Genomic DNA, 22,776 nt, shown 5'->3' with positions numbered 1-22,776 from the left:
CAAGGCCCCACATCTCATCCAGCAGAGCCCCCTGCCCAGCCTGCCCCCCAGCCGGAACCAAAGGCGGCCAGAGCCACCAGAGAACCCAGCCCGGAGCTGCGCTGCTGCGGCCTGTGGCCCAGGCAGTCCGGGCGCGCTCAGAACTGAGGCAGGCGGCCAGCCCCAGCCCCGCAGAGGTGAGTGTCTTCGGATTCCCAGCACAGAGCTGAGGTGGCCACTGGCTTAGCTCTCGGCAGAGGCCTCCTGTCCTTAGGTTCACGGAGCGACACCCCTTCCCCCCACAAGGCCCAGGGAAGCTGGGTTTTATTCTGGGCCACACCGCGGGCATCTGTGATTCAGGGCTCTGCTTCCCTCTGGGCGTCTGTCCCTCGTCGCTCAGATGTGGGCACAGCTGCTCCTGGGGGTCGGGCTCCTCCGGGGGTCCTTGGAGGGGAGCTCGTGGCTGAAAAACGGCAAGGGAAGGGGAGGGAGCAGCCAGGGGAGAAGGGGGGGGCGTGAGGACAAGGTGGGGACGGAATTGGAGGAAGGAGAAGCAAGGCAGGCGGGAGGGGGAGAACTCATCAGTGGGGGGAAGCCAGAGACCCCAGGCAGGCTGGTTTCAGCGGTGGCGCCCAAGACCCGGGTCCTGCCTGTCCTGGGCTGCCTGGCTGTGGGGTCTCACACCGGTGGCTTGACCTCTCTGTCCCCATTTGTCAAAGTGGTTGGCAGTTGCAGACCTCCTGGCTATTCAGTTGGGAAGAGAAAGGGAGGTCGTGCCCCGCGGGGTGGGTGGCAGAAGTGCTTGGGAGTGCGGCGGCCACCCGAGCACGGAGCCCCCCCCCCAGTGTCACGGCTCCATTGTGCTCCCAGAGTGGCTTCCCGTGTGTGTGAATTGGGGGTGGGGGGACAACTAGAAAGGCCCCAGGGCCAGAGAGCCTGGGACACTTCTGGAGCAAACTCGGTGCCGGTGGTCACCGTGATTCACGGACAAGGTACTGGGTGGGGGCACAGGCTGAGCTGCCCTGGAGGGGGCTCTGCTCCAGGGTCCTGGGCAGCTTTGGAAGTGGAGGCGGCCTGTGTCTGTGTCCTTGCACTGGACCCAAAAGTGACTGGGGCCACCCTTCTGAGCCTCCAGGGAGGGACCCAGCAGGTAACCCCCTTCTAGGCTGGTTGGCCCATCTGAGAGAGAGGCCAGGAAGGTTCTTTTAAAGGTGTCTTTATTTCTGACACTACAGAAAATAGTACAATGGTGGCCTTGCCTGGGTCCTTCCCCAGCACGCCTGCCCAGCCCCCTCCCCTGTAGTCCCCACCAGACCCCTACCTACTTTCGCCTTTTGATTTATGGTGTGGCGCCTTGTGCCTTGGGTGGCTTGTGCCGTCGTTGTCGTTGGGTCCTGGTGGTTCCGGCTGGGTCTCCCGGTCCCTTGCTTCCAGCCGGGGCTGACGCTGAGCCGGACTCCCTCCTGGAGCCCAGTGTGCGGTCTGCACCTCAGTGGCCAGTGCCCTGCGGTGGGCTAGGGAGGGGCGCTCAGGGACCCTTGGAGAACGGAGCAGAATTTGCAAAATGCTGGGCTTGGTCCCAGGGAGCGGGGAGCGGCCAGCCCCGAGCCAGAGCTGTGGGAGGAAACGAAGGAGAAAGGCCGCCTGCTGGGAGCGAGGAGCGGGAGGCGGGCTGGAGAGCGGCCGCAGGCCTGAGTCGGAGGGGCCAGGCTCTTAGGGTGAGTCCGAATTTGGGGGGGACGATTATTCTCGGTGGAGCATGGGTTTGCGGTCTGCGGGGGAGGCTGCTGGTGCCGCTGGGGCTGGAGCAGGATGGGGCGGGGGCGGGGGGGGGGGCTGGCGCTCGGGCTGGAAGTTCTGCCAGGCAGGCTCTGGGCAGGAGAGACCCCAGTCCCACAATACCGGGGCACCTGAAGTTCCCTTCCTACTGTGGAGGGCCGGAAGTCGGGGAGAGCCTGACGCTGGTCCTGGCTGGGGGCAGCCAGTGCCTTTTTTGAGCCCTACGGTGACCCGGATCTGCCCTTGCCAAGCCTGCCCCTTTAGCCACACTTTTGACTAAATAAGGCGAGGGTTCAGCAGGCAGCCTGCAGGGGAGGGGGAGGGAGCGCAAGCATGTGCCCCCCCCCCTGTTGCCCCAGCAGCTCAGCCTGGCACCCCAGGGTGGCCTTAGCCTTCTTACCTCCTAGGTCCAGGCAGAGGCTGGAAGGGCTCATCTCCAAGCACTGGCCGGGGGCTTCTCCAGGACAGGCGCCTGTAGGGGCGGAACGCAGGGGAGGGACCCGTTGAGAGACCACTGGTGCTGTTGTCCTCTCCCCTCAGTGCACCCCTAACCAAGGGGAAAGCCCACGCTTAGAAAAGGGGCTCTTACCTCAGCATCCCCCCTCCCCAGTCTAGGCTGGGAAGCAGGCCTAGGTGGGGAGCCCAAAGCAGAGCCCCAGGGAGCCCTGTGCTTGTCCAGAAGCAGAGGCCCTCCGGAGGCTTTGGAAGCTGCTCTGGGCTCCCAGAGACCCAGTTCCTCACCCCCAAATTCACAGGTCTCCACTCAGGGCTTCTCTGCTGGAGGCCCTGTCCTCACCCCCGCTGTCCCCAGGCACACCCACACAGGCCTGAAAGCCAGGGACACAGGGAGGCTACGAAGCTGGTGGAGAGGGGAGGGGGCCGTGATGGGTGGGGGGAGACAGGCCAGATGTTCTTGGAATGGGACACGGGGTGATTGATGCGGACTGGAATTTGAAGGGGGAACATTCTCCACGTGCCTGGGGCTCTGGGTGGAAAATGGGCTGTTTTTCATGGTGGGGGGGGGGTCTCCCTGTCTTGCCAAAATAATGTGAAGGGCTGTCTCAGCCCTGACTGGGTCCCCACACCTGTCCAATGGCATTAACCCCTGCCTTCCCAGAATGTCAGGCTTTGAGCAGTCCCCTTGTAACTGGGGTCCTTCTGTGGGGTGACAGTGGGGACAAGCGATGCCCGCTGTAGTGGCGCGGGGATCCCCACCATTCCTCCGTCCCCCAGCAATGCCTTCTTCCTGGTAGCTCCGTACCCCGCAGAGGGCCCCCCAGGGTCGCTGCCCCCCACCCTAAGAGTGCTCGGTTCGGAAGTGGCCGCGTTCCTGCCCAGAAGCGCCTTGCGCCTGCGTCGGCTTCAGTGCCGGCCTGCGAGCAGCTGGGCTTTCGCGGCGGGGAGGTGAGGCTTCGCGGGCACGTTCTCTCTGGGAAAACGAAAGGAGGCCCCGGGCGCCCCGGCGGCCGCGCAGGGCGGACCCCGGCCTCCCCCATGTCTCCCCTCTTCCTCCCCATTCCCTCCCCTACCTTCGTGTTACCCAAGCAAAGCTGGTTTCGCCCCTGCGTGGGGGACCGGTTAAGGCCCGAAGGGCGCTCGCGGAGAGTCTGGGCGCGCGGGGGTGGCCGTCTGGGGTGCTCCCCGGCCCCCAAGCCGAGCCGGGGACGAGCCTGCCCGCGGCGGCCGCCCGGCCGCGGCTTCGCCTAGGCTCGCAGCGCGGGAGCGCGTGGGGCGCGGCGGCGGCGGGGAGCGCGGGGCCGTCCTCGGAGGCGGCCGAGCGGGGAGCCGGGAGCCCCGGGAGCGCCCGCCGGGGCGCCGCGCCCAAGTCTCTCCCTCGCGGCTCCCGGATTCCTCCCTCCCTCCCCACGCCTGCTCGGCCCCGGCTGCCGCCGCACGCGCGCTCCCGGCGGCCAGATGGCCCGAGAAAGCGGCGACATTCCTTCCGGGGCGCGCGCCCAGGGAGCCCGGCGCTACCTGCCCGCGCCCGAGTCCCCCGGCGAGGGCGCCACTGCTCCGCGCGCCAGACCCCAGACGCGGGGGAGCGGCGGCGGCGGCGGCGCGTCCCCAGCCCCGGGAGCTCCGCGGCTCCCGCGCGGCCCTCCGCCTCCAGGGGTCCCAGCCCGGCGAGCGACCTCGCTGCTCCCACCCAACGCGGGCGGTATTTTTCCGGGGATCCTCCGAATTTAAGGCTTGCTCCCAGGTCCTCCAAACACATCCAGCATTTCCCCAGACCACAAGAATTTTCTTGGACCTCCGTTTCCGGGGACCTCGAGAAACGCAAGCCCCTGCTGGTTTCCCCAGATTCGCCTAGTGGCCCGGGTCCCCAGCCTCACTGGGCATTTTCTCCCAGGCTCTCAATGGCCGCACGTACCCCGGACTTCCAGGCCGCCCACCGGGTGTCCCCTACAGCTGCTGCGTTAAGCCCGGGTCCTGTGGTCACGCTGACCGATGTGCCTGGTTCCCCAGAAGGCGGACGGGGTTTTCCTGGCACTTGGGCGCCCTCTCCAAAGCAAGTGGGGCTTTTTCCCTGAGCCTCCATAATTTTGAACAGGAACTGCAGCGTCTCCCAGGCAAGACTCCGTGTCCCTGTTCTGCTCCCCGGCAGGGAAGCCCTGTTCTCCTCGCCCACTGCAGTTTAGGACACTGTCTGCCGGGGCTCCACAAATTACCAACACCAGCCCGAGAGGTCCCCCAATTTTACGCAAAGACTCCCAGTTCCCCCAGCACACGAAGCAATTTCCCCAAAACCCTCAGAGTCTGAACGCGGCTTCCTATTCCTTCACTGAAATTGAGGCATTGCGCCCAGCGCACACCAGGCCCCTTTCTGAACCCTAAATGGCCTGAGCTCTGGTTTCCTGACTTCCACAAAGTTGAGACGATGATTTCTGAACCCCAGATTTCATTGAGCAATATTTGTGTTTGGGAGGGGGGAGCCATGAACATTCGGGGGCCTCCTTTACAGGACTCCCCAAGCTTCCCACCACCAGTCAGGTCCCAGACGGGTTAGACACTGTCACAGAGCCCCGGAGAGCACACGGGGCAATCATTGAGATGCGCTTCCTTGTGGCCCCGTGGGTCGGGCAGATTCTCCCGGGTCATACCACGCAGGGAACAAACCCTCGCACAAAGCCTACATATGTCTCCCTACACCAGGCTCTGCTGGGTGTCCCTAGTAACCCAACATTCGGAACATGTTCTCTTTACTATAACATTTTGAGTATTAAAACGTTCCTTGTGTCTCACCGGCTTACTGACAAAAATCCGGATTTTCTGAAATTCAGGCAGTGATCTCAAACCCCAGGATAACACTGGACCCTTTCCCCGATTCCTTTTATTTGAACACGCTGAGCTCTCTCCAGTACCACGCGTTGCCCTCCAAGCCCGAAAACACGGTCAGTTCCACACTCGGGTCACAGACAGGCACTGATCTCTTGGACTCCAGACCGTTCTGCACACCCGCAAAGTCACCCAAAATGTAAGCAACATTTCCTGGGTCTCTCACACACTACAAGCTCCCTGCAGATCACCAGAGACCCTGATTCTCCAGGCCTCACGACCTACAAACTCTTAATCCTTTTCCCCTAAAACTTAGACACTGACCCCCAATTTTCCTGAACAACTTCCCTGGACCCCCAGATTAAAACATTAGTTTCCTGAGACCTCCAAATTGAGACATGCCTCCCAGTCCTCCAAATAAATTGGGACTTCCCCCACCGCCACAAAACAACTGTTTTTGAACATAGATTTTTGGACCTCCTGATTTTGTGACCCTTGCTCCCCAAGTCCCCTTAAGTTTAGGTAATTTTGCATACGCCCCCCATATGAAAATGTCCAAGGATCAAAAAATATCCTAGAAACCCTAGGTCTTATAGGCCTGTGTCCTATAAGCTTCCTGGCTATTTCCCGGGGTTCCTGAGGTTTTGACATCTGCCTCCATGGGATGATTCCCATGGATCCCCCAAACTGGGGACATGTTTTGCCAGCGTTTCCCAAATGCAGACAGTGACCAAGCAGACAGGATTTTTTTCCTGCTCACCCCAAACAAACCAATTGAAACCAGTTAAAAATTAGAGTATAAGCAGACACGATTTTTCTGCATTTCTCAAATGTGCTGATCACACCCGAGGATCCCCCCAAGTTTAGACAGTGTTTCTTGAGTTTCTAAAGGACACTGGGAATTGGCCCCAGAGCCACAAGTAAGGAGGTTACTACCTTGGCCGCACAGCTCTCAGGTCGCTAGTTTTGTATTTCTAAATTGTGCAAGTCAGTCTTTAACTTCCCTCCACCACACTGGAATTTCGCCTAGAGCCCCAGAATGGGTTCAGTGTTTTTCTTCTCCCAATTTCAGATAATGTGTCTCTGAGGGTCCCCCTGCCTCCACTTTTCATGCTGAGAATTTTCCCGAGTCACCCCAAACCTATCTCCCACAAATTGGTCTGGGGTTCTCCCTCAGCTTGGTGACCGATAGGCTGGGTCCCCCTTATTTTAGAATTGGATTTCTTGTTCCCTCCCCCACACCCTTTGCACCGAGCAATGTCCTCTGGTCCTCTAAAGTTGGACCCTGGATCCTGAGTCTCAAATATAGTCACTGATTACAGTTCCCCACACCAACGCGGCCTCCCTCGGGTCTCCTGCGTCGGGACACTCGTGCTTTGAGCCGCAAACCAGACAGAGCTCTGACTTGCGTCCCCCGTATCTGGGCATTGTTCCCGGCCAGGCTGCGGCTCTCTGCACTTTTTCCAACCCAGCGAACGGAGGGTACTGATTTCAGCCTCTCTTCCTCTCCTGCGAAGGCCCCCCAAACTCCTCGGATTTGGGAAATTTCTCTATTTCCCCAGCACACTTGGCCCGGCAACTGTCCGCCAGGACGTGGGCAGTGCTGCTCCCGCGTCCAGGAAAACGACTGGGCATTGCCCCCAGTTTCCCCCAAATTTGGGCATTGTCCCTGGGTCTTCCAACGGACTGGGCGTTGCCCCAGGACACTGGGGACTGCCCCCGGGGTCCGGCTCACCTCCAGCAGCGTCCGCCGCCGCCGCACAGCTCTCGCTCGCTGGCTCGGCTCCTCGCGCGCCCGCGGACGCAGCTTCCCGCCTCCAGCCTCCAGCTTTGCGGTGAGCTCCCCGCCGCCTCCGCGGCCCCGGCCAGCTTCCGCGTCCGCCCCGCCACAGTCCCGCCGGGGCTGGCGCCCGCCTCGGGCAGCCGCCGGGGACACCAGGACGGGGCGCGGAAGCCTGCTGAGGGCTTGCGGCTCGGCGACCGCGCTCGCCGGGACCTGGCGCCCCGAAACGGGCGCCGCTTACGTTTGCTCTTTCAAAGATCACAGTCGTGGGGAAGGCGCCTCGGTGGCCCCGAAGAGGGGAGGGCCGGGCGCTGGGTCGTGGAGGGACGCCGAGGAGAGGCGCACCCCGTTCGGGCGGCGCAGCGCCTCCAAGTCCGCGGGTCAGGGGACTTGGGGAGGTGCGCGGCGAGCGCGGGCGCAGTGATTGATGGCGGAGAGAGGGGGCGAGCCGGCACGGGCTTCCGCCGGCGGCGGCCCCTTCCCCTCCGAGAGGCGCGGGTGGCCGGGGCGCCGAGGGCCGGGCGGGGCGCCCGGGCTTGTGCGTGGTTTTGACTTGGTAAAAATCACGACTTCTTACGTCGTCCAAACTCTCCAGGAGATGGTTTCCCCAGACCCCCAAATTATCGTGGTGGCCCCCGGGGCTGAACCCGACTCTACGCAAGTCCAACGCACTGAGGACGGGGGAATCATTATCCGGATATTTTGGGTGGGTCCCAAAGGCGAGCTGCTCACGCGAACCCCGGTGAGTTTGGTCATGCAGGTAGGATTTGAGCGCCGTTTCCCGCCCTGCTCTTCTCTCCCGGGCCAGGCGCAGCCTCGGCAGGCCCCACGGCTGGCCCCCGCTCGGGGCTGGCCAGGCCGGCCCTCCCCGGGAACCGCACCTGGCGGCCGCCGCGGCTACACCCCGGCTCCCGCGCGGCACCGGGGGGCGCTCGGGCTCCGGCTGCCGCGACTTCAGGAGCCGCGCCTGCTCGGGCAGGTGGCGGCTGCGCGCCCTGCCCGCGCCCGGGAATTCCTCCTTCCCCTACAGCTTCCCGCGGGGACCCCGGACCCGGCGCCGAGCCACCTGCGCCCTCACTCTTGATCGGGCTCCCCCGCCGCGTAGTCCCCGGCCGGCGCTAGGGCCCGGGACGCCGCCCACCTTTCTCGCTTCGCGCCCCTGGCGCGCGCAAGCCTAGAAACCCCCGGTTCCCGGGAACCCGAAAGGGGGGGCCCAACACTTTAGAACAGAGACTCGGGATTTCTTGCGCGTTCGGCCACTCCCCGCCCCCAACCCAATCTTGCCGCGAGCACCGCACAGCCCCCCCCACCGTCGCCCCCGGACCCGGGGCCCCCCAGCCCCTGGCCCCCCTCCCTGCTCGAGCCGCGGGGGCGGTCCGGAGGGCGGGGCCAGCGCCCGGAGGGCGCCCATTGGCGCGGGCGCGGGGCCAGCGGGGCCCGAGCGGGCGCCGCGCCGCGGGGTTGCGCGGCTATAAGAGCCGGGCGTTGGCGCCCGCAGTTCGCCTGCTCTCCGGCGGAGCTGCGTGAGGCCAGGCCGGCCCCCGGCCCCCCCCTTCCGGCCGCCCCCGCCTCCTGGCCCACGCCCGCCCGCGCTCGGCCCGCCAGCGCCTCCACCCGGCCGGCGGTCCCGCGTCGTCGCCGCCCGCCGCCACGCTGCTGACTCCCGCCTTGGGCGCCGTCGGCGGGGCCGCGCTCCGTCGGGCCTGCGGATCCCCGCCGCCTCCTCTTCCATCTACCTCAACGCCCTCCCCCGCTTCGCCCGAGGAGGCGGTCCCCCCCGCAGGCAGTCCGGCTCGCAGGCCGCCGGCGTTGTCATCTCCCGCGCTGTCCCCAGCCCTCCCCGGCGCGCGGCCCTCCGCTCCCCTCCTCGCCGCATCCCGAGCGGCTCGGCGCCGCCACCGCCATCGCCACCCCTTCCCAGGGCCCGGGCTCGCGACGGCAGAGGGCTCCGTCGGCCCAATCCGAGCTGGGCGCCCGCGGCCCGGGACGCCCTCCACGCCGCCCCCCTCAGCACCTTCCCCGGCCCTCGACGTTGCGCGCTGCCCTCGCTTCTCTGTGCTCCCCCGTCCCCTCTCCGGCCTCTGGTCCCGGCGCCCGCGCTCTCTTCTCCCGCAGCCTGCCCTTCGCTCCCTCCCGCCCCCCCCAGCTCCTCGCCTCCAGCTCCCTCCCCCTCCACGCCCGCCCTCTCGCCTCGCCGTCCCGAAGTGGATTAATTATACGCTTTCTGTTTCTCTGTGCGCTGTTCTCCCCCGCTGCGAGCCTGCCCGCCTCTCTCTGCCCTCTCTCCGTCTCGCCCTCTCTTCGGCCCCCCCCCTTCCCCCTCCGCCCGGTTCCCCCCCCCACCCCCCCCCCCTCCTATCCTTGATACAACAGCTGACCTCATTTCCCGATACCCTTTCCCCCCCTAAAAGTACAACTCCTGCCCCCCCCCAGCCCGCAGACAGCCCCCCCCCCCCAAACAATCAGACGAGCCCCCCCCCCCCAAAAAAAGCCATCCCCCCGTTCTGCCTCGTCGCACATTCGGCCCCCGCGACCCGGCCAGAGCGGCGCTGGCAGAGGAGTGTCCGGCAGGAGGGCCAACGCCCGCTGTTCGGTTTGCGATACGCAGCAGGGAGGTGGGCGGCAGCTGCGCCGGCTTCCAGGTAAGCGGCGTGCGGGCCGGCCGGGTGGGGAGAGGGGCCCGCGCGGGCCCAGGGTTGGGGGGCTGTGGGTCCCGCTCCCCGTCGCCCAGCCCGCGCTCTCCCCTGCGCCGCCAAAGTGGAGGGAGGGGTGGGTAGGGGCTTCGGGAAGTGCAGGGGAGGTGTGAGCTGTCTGCAAAGGCGACTTCCTGGTCGGTCCGTGGGTGCAGGGGGGTGTTGCGGAGAGTCTGCGGTCCGTTGCCGTGTGGGGGAGGGCCCTGTCCCCCAGAGTGTTGGGTAATGAGGAGGGGCGCAAGGCTCAGAAACCCACCCTGGTATGTTGACTGTGTGCCAGCAGGACTGAAGGAGGAAGACGGGGTGGGCGGGGCCAGGATGGAAGGGGGGCGAGCTGGCGAAAGGCTCAGGCCAGGCGCCACATTTGCAGCTGGCCCCCCCCACCCGCGCTCCCCCTTTCCCTGTCCCGAGCATTTCCACCCAAGAATCTGGGGAGAGGGGCTGGTTGGAAGCTCAGAAGGGCAGGAGTGTGCAGCCCCCAGAGAGTATGTGCCCCGGCCCGGTGGGCAGATGGAACTTTCCATACAAGGAGGTGTAAAGCAGCCCCCCTCCCTAACCTCCCCGCCCCCCCCCCCCCGGACATTGCCTGGTGCCTAGATGGGCTGGGGGTGCAGGATGAGCCCCCACCCCCACCCCGGGCACTTCGCAGAGGGAAGGTCCAGGGCTAGCTGGTGGGGGTGCAGGAGGGCAGGGACTGGCTGGAAGGACGGAGGGGGCGGGAGCAAAGGGGGCGGGGGGAGTGGTCAGCAGGGAGAGGGGTGGGGGGTAGGGTGGAGCCCCGGCGGGGAGGAGCCGGCTCAGACATAAAAGCTGGAGCACTGACCAGCCTGCAAACTGGACATTGGCTTCTCCTGTGAGGCAGCCTTCCAGCTTCCTCCTCCTCCTCCTCCTCCTCCTCCAGTCCCAGCAAGCCTCCTGTCCAGCTGCAGGTAACCAGGGCTGTTGAGCCGAGGACCCCTCTGCCCTCCGGCTCCAGCCTGCCCGCCTGCTGATGGCCCCTGGGCCTCAGCCCCTCCACCCCTCCTCCCTGCTTCTACCCTCCTCACCCCTACCCTCCCTCCTCCGGGGCTTGCTTACCTGGCCCATAGCTCTGCCTGCCTCGTGCCTCTCGTGCCTCTCTCGTGGTCGGGCCTGGGCTCTCGGTGGGTGCTCTGGACCGACCCTGCACTGGAGTGGCCAGGCTTGCGGAAGGACGCAGCTGCCGCTCGGCCGGCACCCAGTCGCTAGCTGGCCAAATTGTTCTTAGAATTTGGAAGGGGGCAGCAGTGGGGGCAGCCTGGGAGCCTGGCTGGGGCCAGGCCAGGGCAGGGGGAGGTGAGCAGGCTGGCACTCCAGGTCCTAATGGGGATCTGGCCACTGGTCTTCCTGAGTCTCAGCGGGATCACACTCCCTCCTTATCCCCCTCCTCTCCTGCACGATTTAAGGATTTAAGGCATCAGAAGTTCCCTGGGCCTAGCATGCCACAGCCCGGTACCGGGCTGGGATGGGCCACACTGCCGGGACCCCTGTGCCCACCAGGTGTGGAGCCTGGGAAGGGCGCCTGCGGGCAGGCTGCCTGGCCCAGGGCTTGGGTAGCATCAGGTGCCGGTGGGCTCAAAGGCTCTGGGCTGTGACTCTCGTCCCAGAAGGGGTTTGTACCTGGGCCAGTGGAGGGCAGGCTGGGGCCGCCTGCCTGGAGGTGGAGGCGGTTCCACTTTCCGGAGGGAGCAGGGGCCGCTCACTGAGTCTCTGAGAGAGCCTGAGGTCCTTCCTGAGCCCCCAATCCTGAAGGGACCTGGTTAACCCTTGCCTGGGTCCTGCAGCTGCACAGCCTGGGGCAGGGGGTGTGTCCTTCCAGATTGGGCCCCGAGGACCTAGTGTCCAGCCTCCAGGTGGCCTGACCTGTTCCCTCAGGCTCCTAGGGTGGGGTTTGGTACCCCAGTGGGGAGAGGGTCTGGTGATCCCTAGGGACCTCGAGGCCCTGGGTGGTGTGATGCCAGTCCTGCAGCGGGGGCTTTTAGCCTTTGTTTTGGGGTGTCCAGGGCAGCCTGGAGGGGAAACTGAGCCATTCAGGAGAACAAGGTCCCTGGGAATGTGGTTGGCACCATAGGGTAACCAGGGATCCTTGACCTGAGGTTTGCTCAGCCACAGACTGGGAGGGTGGGGGAGGGGGAGGGGTGGGGTGGGACTGCCCTCCCCCCCCCCCCGCAGGACCCCCTGCTGCTTGTGGGGGGCGGGCCCTCTGGGATGCACATGCTCTGTGGTGGGGTGGGGCTGTCTGCCATCTTGGCTGGTGCTGGGAGGTCCAAGGAGTGGCCACTGCCCTGTGCTGGCCCCGCCCCCATGACTTCATAGGACAGAGGCCAGGTTCAGTGTCCAGCACTGGCCCCTGCAGCTCCGGGTGTGGCCGAGCCCCTGCCGTGGTGACACGGGGAGGATCACGCCCACGTGAAATTGCTGGCCAGCACTCAGTGCCGATCAGAGACGGGCCTCACACACAGGCACTGGACGCGGGGCTGCCGCGCACTCCACCTTGGGCAGGGAGAGCACGTGTGATTTCTGTACCTAGAGCGGTCGTGTCGAGGACCTAAACCGAGCTAAACGGACCTGGGAGTCACAAGATGGCTGGGCTGGTGTGTCCGTCGGGGGGCGGGAGGCCCGGGCAGGCGGGGCGGGTGGGCTCAGGCCTCTTCTCTCGGTCCCCAGATGCCGATGGGGGTCCCGATGGGGAAGTCGATGCTGGTGCTGCTGACCTTCTTGGCCTTGGCCTCGTGCTGCTTTGCTGCTTACCGCCCCAGTGAGACCCTGTGCGGCGGGGAGCTGGTGGACACCCTCCAGTTTGTCTGTGGGGACCGCGGCTTTTACTTCAGTAAGTAGCTCAGTGTGTGGTGGGGCACGGGGGAGGGCACATACAGCAGGTGCTCCGTAAATGCTGCAGTCAGTCCTCCACACCATTTCCTAGATGCCCATGGAAACCCTCCAGGACGCCTGGTGTGGGGGAGACCAGGCAGAGGGAAGCCACTGCTGAGGGTCGACCCCAGGCTCTCTTGCTCTGAGACTTCATGAGCCCAACTGCTTCCACATTTATTGGGCACCTGCTGGGTGCCTGGGTAGCGCTCACGCCCCCAATTTTCCCGCAGCATGACTCAAAGTAGAACAGCCTCCTCCCCGGAAGGGTGGTATCTGCGCAGGGCGGTGGGGGGGGGGGGGGCGGGGCGGGGGGGGGGGGGGGGGGGGGGGGGGGGCAGGGGACAGGCCCCAGCAGGGTGGAGGGCTTGGGGGCAGTGCTGTGAGCACTGAAGTCCCCCCTCAAAATGCCTGACATTTTGACAGTGGGACTATCTGATTTAAAGTTAGCTAAAACGGGTTGGAGACCAGTGAGCACAGAAGCCGGTGTGGCATGTCCCACAGGCTGGGGGAGCTCAGCTCTCCCTGGGCACGAGGGGGAGGAGAGGAGAGCCTGCCCACACAGTGGCACAGAGGGAGGGCACAGGGACCTGAGGTCTGGGCCACCATGTGTGGCGCCCACCTGCGGCTCCAAGGGCTCTTGGGCTGTTCCTCCTGCTTCTCTTTTGATTTCAACGCCCCCCCCCGCCCCCGCAGGCTTTTCCTGACACCTCTGCTTCTCCTCGCCCTTCTCTCTGTGGGACCCCGGGTTGGAGGCGGCCCCTCCCTCAGGGGTGTGGGGCCTTGCCCTCGCCCCCCAGAAGGCTGGGCCTCCGTTTCTCATCTATAGCACTATAGCATGGGATGGGGGAATGCTCCTGCGGATAATGGGACGACCCTGAAGGTGGGGTGGGGGCGGGGGGTGTGGCTGCGGTGAGTTGGTCAGACCCAGCCCTCCTCGCAGGGCCTGCCCCCGCTCCGGAGTCTCTGCTTGCCCACAGATGCCAGCCTGGGGATCTCCGTGCTTCTCTCTGCCAAGTTCTCCTGCTCTCTCCTTGCCTCTGAAGTCCCGCCCACCCTGGCCTCGGCAGTGCCCTCTCTCGCGCCTGCCTTGTTTGGGGGCAGGAGGGTCTGGTGCCCCGGGAGTGGATCCCCTGCCGGGAGGGCCGGGCCTGGCCCCCGCCCGTGGGACCTCCTCCCCAGGGCGCCTGCCCGTGGACTCCTGCCCGCCGCCCACCTTGGAGCCTGAGCAGGGAGGGGCGGGGAGGGCGGGAGGGCAGGAGGACGCGGTTTCCTGGAGATCCTCACTCCTCCCCTGCCGTCCTCCCCTTCTTCTCCCAAGCCTGCGGCCGCCCAGGCTCCTGCTCTGCTGGGGGGCAGCAGTTGCGTCCCAGCCTGGCCTCCAAGACGGGACCCTGTGCCCCCCAGCATGGGGGCTGGACCCCTTGTGGGCGGCCCCCCGAGCCGGGCTCACACCGGCACAGTTTCCCCCACCTCCCTGGGCAGTGGGACCAGGAGGCTGTGTCCACCTTCCACGCGAGCAGGGAGGCAGCCAGAGGCCAGGGGCTGGTCCTGGAGCACACGCACCCCCACTTCCACTCCTGTCCTTCCTGGGTACCCCGCCTGCCCGCTCTGTCCCCCTTCCTCCCGAGGCTGGCTGCTGCTGCAGGGACCCCCGCCGGCTGGTTCTCCTCTTCTCCTGGCCCCTCTCCGGGGTGGCCAGCGGCCAGAGGCCAGCTCCGGGCGTGGGGACCGTGCGGGCCGGTGCTCAACTGCGGCTCCCCTTCCCCCTGTGGGACTTCCAGGCAGGCCGGCAAGCCGCGTGAGCCGCCGCAGCAGCCGTGGCATCGTGGAAGAATGCTGTTTCCGCAGTTGTGACCTGGCCCTTCTGGAGACCTACTGTGCCACCCCCGCCAAGTCCGAGAGGGACGTGTCGACCCCTCCGACCGTGCTTCCGGTAAGAGGCGACCCGGCCTCGGGCTGCAGGGGGTCTCCTCGGCGCTGGGGGACCAGGGCCCGCAGCGTGGCTGGTGGACACCCCCTGGAGGGTGAGCGTTGAGCCCTGCGGGGCCCCCCACGAGCTGGGCGCCCCCTGACTGGCCCCTTCCCCTCAGGACAACTTCCCCAGATACCCCGTGGGCAAGTTCTTCCAATATGACACCTGGAAGCAGTCCGCCCAACGACTGCGCAGGGGCCTGCCTGCCCTCCTGCGCGCCCGCCGGGGTCGCTTGCTCGCCAAGGAGCTCGAGGCGTTCAGAGAGGCCAAGCGTCATCGTCCGCTGATCGCCCTGCCCACCCACGACCCCGCGGCCCACGGGGGCGCCTCTCCGGAGGCCTCCGGCAATCAGAAGTGAGCCAAAATGTCGCGTAATTCTGCAAGATGGCACTGTCCACCTAGTGCCCTCCTCCTGGCCAGGGGCCGTTCCACCAGGCCCCGCCTCTGACCCCTTTTGGGATCGCATTCCCTCTGCGGGCTCCCCCAGCCCCGGCCCCCGCGCCCCAACCTCCCCATGTCAGGCTCTTCTCTCCTTGGCCCTCTCCATCGGGCTGAGGAGACTCTAGCAACATCTCTAGAAATGTGCAAACTCAATTGGCTTTAAACATCCCCCCCAAATTACCCCCAAATTATCCCCAAATTGTGTAACCAGAAAACCGAAACTACGAACCCCCTAACTCTCCCTCCCTCGTACACACACATTAGTCCCCTTAAAACGAATTGGCTTTCTAGAAACACCTGGAACGTTAATTAGCTTAAAAAATAAAACCCTAAAATTATCAATTGGCTAAAAAAAAAAAAAAAAAAAAAACCCAAAACCGAATGGGCTTAGAAACAAACGAGAAAGAATTAGGCCCCCCCCCCCCTCCTTCTCTTCCCAGGACCTCGAGTCAGATTGGCCGTGGCTCAGGCATCCCCTCCAGGAGAAAGGAAGGGACCCCAGATCTGCAGGTGGGCACGTCCGGGTCGCAGCCGGCTCCCACCTCCTCAGGCCGAACTCCGGTCGCGCCATGGGGAGAATCGGGCGTCCTCAAACCAGCAAAGCCCCAGACTCGTTCCTCGCGCTGCTTCCCATCCCCAAAGTCACCGTGGAGCTAGAGGGGCCTCCCAGGGAGACCGAAGGAGGGGGAACAGAACATGAACGCCAAAATTTGTGGAAATCGACTTTATCGGTACAGATCCCCAGACACCCTAAATGCATCCTCCAAAATCCACACGCCCTCAAACTCTACATCTCCGTTTCCACCCTAAAACACACACACCCACAGGCACCCCTGCAGACACCCCGACAGGCATGCTCACACACGCAGACACACACAACCTCACACACACGCACACGCTCACGCACAGATGCACACACGCTTCCACACGCACGCACACCCACACCCACGCACGCACACGCGCACACGCGGGTGCCCGGCACCGTGCAGTCTGTGTTCTGTCACAGACCTTTCCCGGACTTGCTCATTGGTGAGGTTTTCATGTCCTGTGCTCCCCTCCTGACTCCCGGGACACGCTCCTTGGGTGGGAGAGGGGCGGTCCATCTTCGGTGCAGGAGGTGGCATTCTCCACGGTCCCCGTGGGATGAGCCTCTGCCCCCAGGCCCCACCAGCATCTGTGCCCCCTACCATCATGCGGAGCGAGGGCTGGGTTTGGCCTGGCTGGAGGTGGCTGTAGCCGAGCAGAGACCAAGACGTGCCTACCCCGGAGCCTGACCCCCTAGGTGTGCTCTTTGAAGAACATCTGGGACCCCCAGCACACCTAGGGACCATCCTTGCGGGCCTCCTGGGGGCCTCTCAGAAATGCGGGGCCCCCAGGAGGCCGACAACGATGGTGGGGAGTGTGGGAAGTCTGGCGGTTGGAGGGGCGGGTGGGGGGCAGTGGGGGCTGGGTGAGGGGTGCTCTGTAGGAGGAAGTGGTCCCGCAAGGTTCGGACGATGACGGTCAGGAGTCACAGCGCAGAATTACAGACCCAATGAGGAACCCAAATTTACGCCAATTGATCTATTCCCCCCTTTAATCGTATCTCCTGGGGCTTTTTTCCTTTTTTTTTTTTGACCCTTCCTTAGCTTTTTACGCGCTCACACACCAAATTAGACGTACTCCCGCCCCACGTAACAGGGGAGCAGAGACCAAGCAGTGCCACACAAGCCACCGCCACCACGGCCACCGCGGCCAAGCCGCACGTCCTGCTCTCCGCCATTTATCGTCCCAATTCGGTTTTTGTTTGTATCTGTCCCTGTCGCTTGGGTTGAGTCGAGAGTGGGGCCTCCGTGGGGCGCTGGCCACTGGGCCCCACGGAGAAGCCCGAGGGAAAGGAGCGGGCCGCTGCCCGGCCTGGCCTTCGGGGACAGTGGCTGGTCCCCAGAGGTCCTGAGGGGCGGAGGAGGGGGTGGGGAGGCATCTCCTCGGTGTCCGGAAGGTGCTCGGAGGCCATCAGGAAGGGGCCCCCGGCCGGCCCCGGCCGGCTGGGGGGGAAGGGGCCGAAGGTGTGTGAGTTGGGCTCCATCGGGCTGGAGCAGGTGGCCGCCTTCCGTGCACTTGGGGAGCCCTCCCCTCGCCCCTCGGTGACAGCTTGCCCGCCTGCTCAGCACCCTGTCTTGTCCCCAGGAGGCTCAGAGCTCTGCAGGCCTTCCGGGGATCCAGGCAGGGTGAGGTCGGGGAGTCGGGGAGGTCAGGAGGGTGCAGGCCCCACAGAGCAGGAGAGCTGCGACGGCGCTCTGTCGGCTGGGGTTGCTCGGGCCCCGAGGCCCACGGGTCTGGCAGTACCGAACCAGCCACCATCTCGGCGCCTAGGGCTGTGGCAGGGATCCGGGCGGCTGGGAGGTTTACCTCACCCCCGCTTTTGCCCCCAGCTCAGCCCCCCTGCACGACAGCCTGACTAGCATTCTAGAGGCCCGAGGCTTCTGGGCCCCAGTAGCGGGGCTGACACGACCCTGGGGGCGGTACGTGTCAGCCCACCAGCGGCTCAGAGGGGCCTTCGGCAGGCGTCCCGGGAATGGGCCATTCGGAACATTGGACAGAGCTGAAAAGAGCCAAATTCTTGTCATTGGGATGCAGACAGATTGGCCTGAGATCCAAAAAGATTCGGAGGCACCCCAAATTTCCTGCCCATCCTGCCGGACGCCCATCCCACCCAGTGTTACCTTCTGCCTCTCGTGGGGTGGGTGCTCCAGGGCCGTCTGCCGACGCTCCCCTGTGTCCCCCAGCAAGCAGCTCTCGCAGGGTCCCTAGCCATCCCGACCCGGGCCCCCATCTGACTTCCCGAGCCCGACTGTGGCCGCCCATCTTCTCTCCCCCCTCAACTCTCTTCAGCGGGACCTCCTCTTGGGTCCCCCCCACCATCGCCTGAAGACCCCCCACGTGCCCCGCACCGAATGTCACCTCACCCGCTGCTGCAGTCCATCTGGCAGTAGCCGTGCGGGCCTCCACTCGACCCCTTTAACATGCTGATATTTCTGGCAAAATTCATTGCTTGGGTTTTGTCTTTAACATTTATCGCTCGCAATCCCAATAAAGCATTTAAATTTACCTGGTTCCGAGTCCTCTGCTCTTTCACACGCCTGTGGGGTTGGGGGGGGGGGGCTGGGGTTGCGGGCTCTGCTGTCTCAGGGACGTGTGGCCAGGGAGGACAGCCCGAGAGCCTGCACTCTCTCAGCAGTGACCACGGCCACCTGCTTGGGGCCAGCGGCTCTGGGACAATCTCAGGCACCAAGTCCTCAAGCACTGGGGTGCCCTGTGGCAGCAGGGGCCCCCGGGGCATGGTTTCCAGAAGAAGTGAAGCGCCTTCACTGCCAATCCCAGGGACAGGGGTGGGTGCTGGGGGCCCACCAGGTTCGGGAAGGGTCTGGAAGCTAGCTGTGGCTAGAGATGGGGATTCGTGTCACCTGCCTGGCTGCACACACAGACACGCTTAGCCTCCCCAGATGGAGGCTACAGCAGAAAGCCCCTCCACTCCTCAGCCCTGCACATCCCCCCCAATGCTCTGTCCTCTGAGCTGAAGTTTAGGGTCCCCAGGCTGGCCTCTGTGGGGCTTGAGGCTCGAGCTGACTGCTTCCCCGCCCTGCCGCGCAGGCCCCGGTTCTGCAGGGGCACCGTGGTGGGTAGAAGGGTGGTGGGCTGGGCAGCACTCAGGGGCAGGCCCAGAGCTCTCTCTGGGTGGGAGGAAGGTCTCCCACCCTGAACCCCATCTTTCTTTCTATTTCTAGTAGTTTCTGTTTCCTGGCCTGGTGCTGGCCACAACAGGCTCGAAGCCAGGCCTCCGAGAGCCCGGGTGGTGTCGTCTCGGGTCCTGGCCATGTTGCCCACGCTTGCTGCGCTGTAAACTCCAAGCAGGGTGACTGGGGGGCTGCCCGGAGGAGGCAGGGTCAGCGTCCGAGGGTGAGGGGAAGAGCCAGTTGGATAGGGACACCGTGCCCATCTTCGGGCAGACTGAGGGCTCTCATGTGGGGGCTCCGGGAGGGGCCCCAGCGGTATGGCACAGCCCGCAGTGGACCCCCCTCTGCCCAGGTCTCCCCGCGCTGGAGACCAGGTCTGGGCCCTCCTCTTCCTCGTGCACGCTCTGCCCCCCGAAGGTCCACAGAGCCCTGCCTGGCTCCCCTCCGGGGGTCCTTGGGTGCTGAACTCAGGGTCCTTGGGTGCCCTGCCTCCCCGCCCCAGGCCCTCCCCTGCTGCCCCCACCGGCCACACCCAGCACCGCCCCTCACAGCCTCCTCCCCTCACTGCAGTGCAGCCCACCCGCACCCCTGCCTGTGCCGGCTTTCCCCAAGACCCTCGCCCTGCCGCCCCGCCTGAGCTCCTGGCAGCCAGTTAGCGTCCGACCCGCTGCACCCCCAGGGCGGGCGCTGCCCTCTCCCCGCTCTGCCTGGGCAGCCCAGCTGGGCTTGGTCCCCTTTCTCTGCTCTGTAAACCCCCAGCTCACTCCTGAGGGCTCCATCTTTCCTTCACCCGTGCGGGCGAGCACCCGCATTTTGAGGGCACCCCAGGCTCAGTGTCATGGAGGGAATGTTGGAGCCCTCTTTTGAAGCAGACGGGTCTCCGGGAGAAAGTCATTTTGGAGTGCAGGCCTGGAGGCGGTGGGAGGCGTGGGGTTCTCCTGGAGGGAGGCGTGGAGAGGGGCCTCCCTCTGGGGAGAGTTCAGGGCAGGAAAGAGGGCAGGGTAGGCTATTGTCACTCACGCAACAAACATTTACTGAGTCCTGCGGGGCTGGGCTGAAGGGTTCTCCTCCAAAATACCGCTGGTCCAGGTCGCTGGTCCAGGTCTGCATCCCGGCCCTGGAGCCTGTGAACCAGGCCTTGTTTGGAGGAAGGGTCTCTGTGGGGGTCAGGGAGGGATGAGCTCACCTGGATTAGGGCATCCCTGGGACAGGAGAGAAGGGGTAGGCCCGTGGGGGAGGGGCAGGGGAGGCAGGAGGGAGCCCCCCCAGGCTGGCAGGGGGCTTGGCCCTGGGACCCCTGCATTTCGGTCTGGAGAGCTGACTTTGGACTCTGGCCTCCAGAATAGGGAGAGAATGGATTCCGTCCTTCAAACAGCCCAGTTTGTGGTCACTTAGGAAAATTACGTGAGGAGACCCCTGCTCTGCCCTAGATCCTGTTCCTGGCGCTGAGGCCAGCATGGAGGTGGCCACTGGGGAGAAAAGCAGGTGCCGCGCCCGTCCTGGAGGACCCTCGGGCCTGCCACCAGCCCAGGCTGCACCCAGTTCCTCCCTCCGATGGTTCCTGCCAGTCTCCGCTGGCGACCACAGGGACCCTGGGTGGTCTTTGACACCGCCAGAGCGGGCCCGCTTCTGCCAAGTCCTCACGGGGACCCCCAGGGCTGGGTGGACTCCCAAGCGTGTTTCTGCCTCGGGACCTTGGCATGGTCTGCCCCTGCCTGTGCCACTTCCCCAAGGCCGCCGGTCTCCTCAATGTGAACTCTGTGGACTTGCACTCCCCTTGGGGAAGCCGGTACCCAGCGCCCCCTCACCGGGGCGATCTAGCGCCCCCTCACCGGGGTGATCAGGCTTGTGTGTCCCCCCACTATGCGCTTGATGCGGCACGTGACCCTGAAGGCTGACTGTGAGCGGTGGGCCACAGAGGGGCCGTTTGCTGAGCTGGAGACACAGACTAACTTTCTGGGCTCCTGACCCCACTTGGGTCTCCGCCGGCCGTTCTCCCGGAGCTGCGAAGTGGCCTCTGCCTGGCCGATCCAGCCCCTCGCTCTCCCGCAGGCCCGCACCAGCTCCAGGCCCCCTGCCCTGCCCCGCAAACAATTCAGTCTGTGGACAAATCGCACAGCTCTGCCAGCCACGGGACCCTGCCGCGCCCAGCTCTTGTCTTCCACCCGCTCTGCCAGCCGGAAGGGCGCCACTCTCGCCTTAGGACCCTCCATGGCTCCCATGGGCCACAGGCCTGAGTGCAAACCGCAGACCAGGCTTTCTCTGGGCCTTCAGCCCCGGCCCCCACAGTTCTTCTGTCCTTCAGCGACCCCCACCCCCATCCCATGCCACAGGCTCCTCCTCCTTCACAAGCTAGCTGCTCTGGCCTGGGCCCCCGGGCGTCTGCTCTGACCCTGGGGAGCACCCCCGCCCGCACACTCCAACCACACAGCCACATCCACCTGCCGCAGGACGAGCTGGGCAGACACAGGTGCGCCGTCACGGCCGTCCGCGGCCCGGTGCTCCCCAACCCTGTCACAGCGCAGAGCTGGCCGGGAAGGCCCTGGAGTGCCGCAAAGGGCTCCGGCACACCCGCCTTTGGGGGCCCCTCAGCAGGCTGCAAGCCTCTCCTTCCTAGAGGCCTCCTCGCCTCTCCTGGCTCTGGCCCCTGGGCTTCATCCCCAGCAACCTGCGTCCGCCCGCCCTGCTGGCCGCAGCTCCCGGGGTCCCCGCTCCTCCCTGCCTGGGCCTGGCCCTCGGCTGGTGCCCCCTCCGCAGTGTAGCAAGATCACAGCCAGTCCGGGGGGCGGCGGTGGGGGGACCCGGCCTCTACCTGCGCAGCCCCTCTGGCCCGGGGGGGCGGTGGCCTTGGGCCTCCTAGCGCAGCCCTCAGCCTCTCTCCCTGCTCCCAGCCCCAGCCAGCCCAGGCCTCAGCCGGCCAGAAACCGAAGAGAAAATGCCTGTTTATGCCAGTTACGCCGAAAGCAAAACAGTTTGTGGTTTGTGACCCAAATTTTTTGCCTTTTTTTTTCAGAACATAACAAAGCTAAGACAACTCCCTCCCCCCGCCCCCCAGGCAGACAGAAACGATCTGTTTACACTGGCCGCAAACATTCCTGCCCGCCGGCCGGCCCTCTCCCCTAGGCCGTGCCCGCAGCGCTGAGCCCTGGAAGGGGCGCCGGGCCTGGCGAGGGGGAGACCGGAGGGGCCCACAGGCCGGTCAGGGTGCTGCTGACTGGGCCGTCCTGGGGCCAGGAGGATCGGGGTGTCTGTGTGTCTGGTTGAGGGGCTTCCCTGCGGCCCTGGGTGGGGAGGAGCCTGGATGCGTCCCGCATGTTTCCTCCAATGCTCCCCCGACTGCACCCGCATCTGCCCCAGCCCCGGCTCCCACCCCTTCTCACAGGCCCGGGGTCCCTGGGCCGTCACCCCCTCCCCGCCTTCCTCCCGGCTCTTTCCTGTCCTGACGCCCAAGGCCCGTATCCCCTAGCCCAGCTCGGCCAAGGAGCCCAGGAGGTGTGGACGGATGGGCCCGTCCCCCGCCCCGGGCGCTGGCACCCACAGGCTGGGTAGTGGGGTGACAGGTGTAGAGCCCGTGATTGCAGCCCAGACAGGAGGAAAGCAAGGCAGGGCTCCGGCTCCTTCTCCCAGGCCTTGGCGGGGCCAGGCGCATGCTGGGAGCCCAGTGGTGGGGCCAGGCGGGCCTGTGAGGTCTCTGGCCAGGAGAAGGGACTAGGCCCTTGTCCCATTCAGACCATCCTCAGGCCTGTCGTGTTTCTCCGGGGAGCCCCGAGTGCCCTCGGCCTCCCCAGCGCCGTCCTCTTGCCTTCTCCCTGCTCTTTCCCTCCCGTCTCCTTTCTGTCTTGGCTCCTTTCTGGACGCTTGCTCTGGCCAGTACCCCGGTTGAGTACTGTGGAACCAGAGCCCAAGAAGAGGGAGTCTTGGGGGCAAGGACTCCAATATTACGGGGGCACGTCCGCAGACTCACTCGTGGGGCTGAGGTAAAGGTGTCCCAGCAGCGCCCACACCTGAGGAAGACAGCCAGGCCAGACCGCCTCTGGATGGCACGCAGCGGCTAGCTGGACGTGGAGGCTGGAAGGGCGTTGTAGGTGCAGGGAACAGCCCGGCAGCCTGGGCATGACCCGTGTTTCTGCACGAGCACGGCCCAGGCTTGGCATGACCCGTGTTTCTGCACGAGCAAGGCCCAGCCTTGGCATGACCCGTGTTTCTGCACGAGCAAGGCCCAGCCTTGGCATGACCCGTGTTTCTGCA

General features: G+C 65.3%; 2 protein-coding genes across 2 annotated transcripts; one reads left to right on the top strand and one right to left on the bottom strand.

Moving 5' to 3' along the window:
* Positions 1–182: 182 nt before the first annotated feature.
* Positions 183–7,059, bottom strand: LOC132016819 (putative insulin-like growth factor 2 antisense gene protein; the record flags this gene model as incomplete). Its single annotated transcript, XM_059398695.1, is given in 6 exon segments — positions 183–442; positions 1,301–1,516; positions 2,159–2,230; positions 6,770–6,860; positions 6,863–7,007; positions 7,009–7,059. Coding segments are annotated over 6 exon segments (642 nt in total), but the record flags the coding sequence as incomplete, so codon positions are not given.
* On the top strand, positions 6,786–17,902 carry IGF2 (insulin like growth factor 2). Its single transcript, XM_059398664.1, has 5 exons — positions 6,786–6,869; positions 7,413–7,577; positions 12,196–12,358; positions 14,181–14,332; positions 14,490–17,902. The coding sequence occupies exons 2-5, from the start codon at positions 7,416–7,418 to the stop codon at positions 14,727–14,729; spliced, it is 717 nt and encodes a 238-aa protein (XP_059254647.1). The 5' UTR covers positions 6,786–6,869; positions 7,413–7,415; the 3' UTR covers positions 14,730–17,902.
* Positions 17,903–22,776: the final 4,874 nt, after the last annotated feature.

This window comes from Mustela nigripes, chromosome 1 (genome assembly GCF_022355385.1).
Source record: "Mustela nigripes isolate SB6536 chromosome 1, MUSNIG.SB6536, whole genome shotgun sequence".
In the NCBI taxonomy this organism is placed as follows: domain Eukaryota; kingdom Metazoa; phylum Chordata; class Mammalia; order Carnivora; family Mustelidae; genus Mustela; species Mustela nigripes.
The sequence above is the reverse complement of the archived record's forward strand: the minus strand, read 5'-3'. Positions and strand labels throughout refer to the sequence as shown.

Excerpts from the sequence above, each read along its gene's own strand:
- IGF2 (XM_059398664.1), top strand. The coding sequence starts at position 7,416 with ATGGTTTCCCCAGACCCCCAAATTATCGTGGTGGCCCCCGGGGCTGAA. Across the intron at positions 7,578-12,195 it reads CGGTGAGTTTGGTCATGCAG|ATGCCGATGGGGGTCCCGAT; the intron begins GTAGGATTTGAG and ends CTCGGTCCCCAG. Across the intron at positions 12,359-14,180 it reads GGACCGCGGCTTTTACTTCA|GCAGGCCGGCAAGCCGCGTG; the intron begins GTAAGTAGCTCA and ends TGGGACTTCCAG.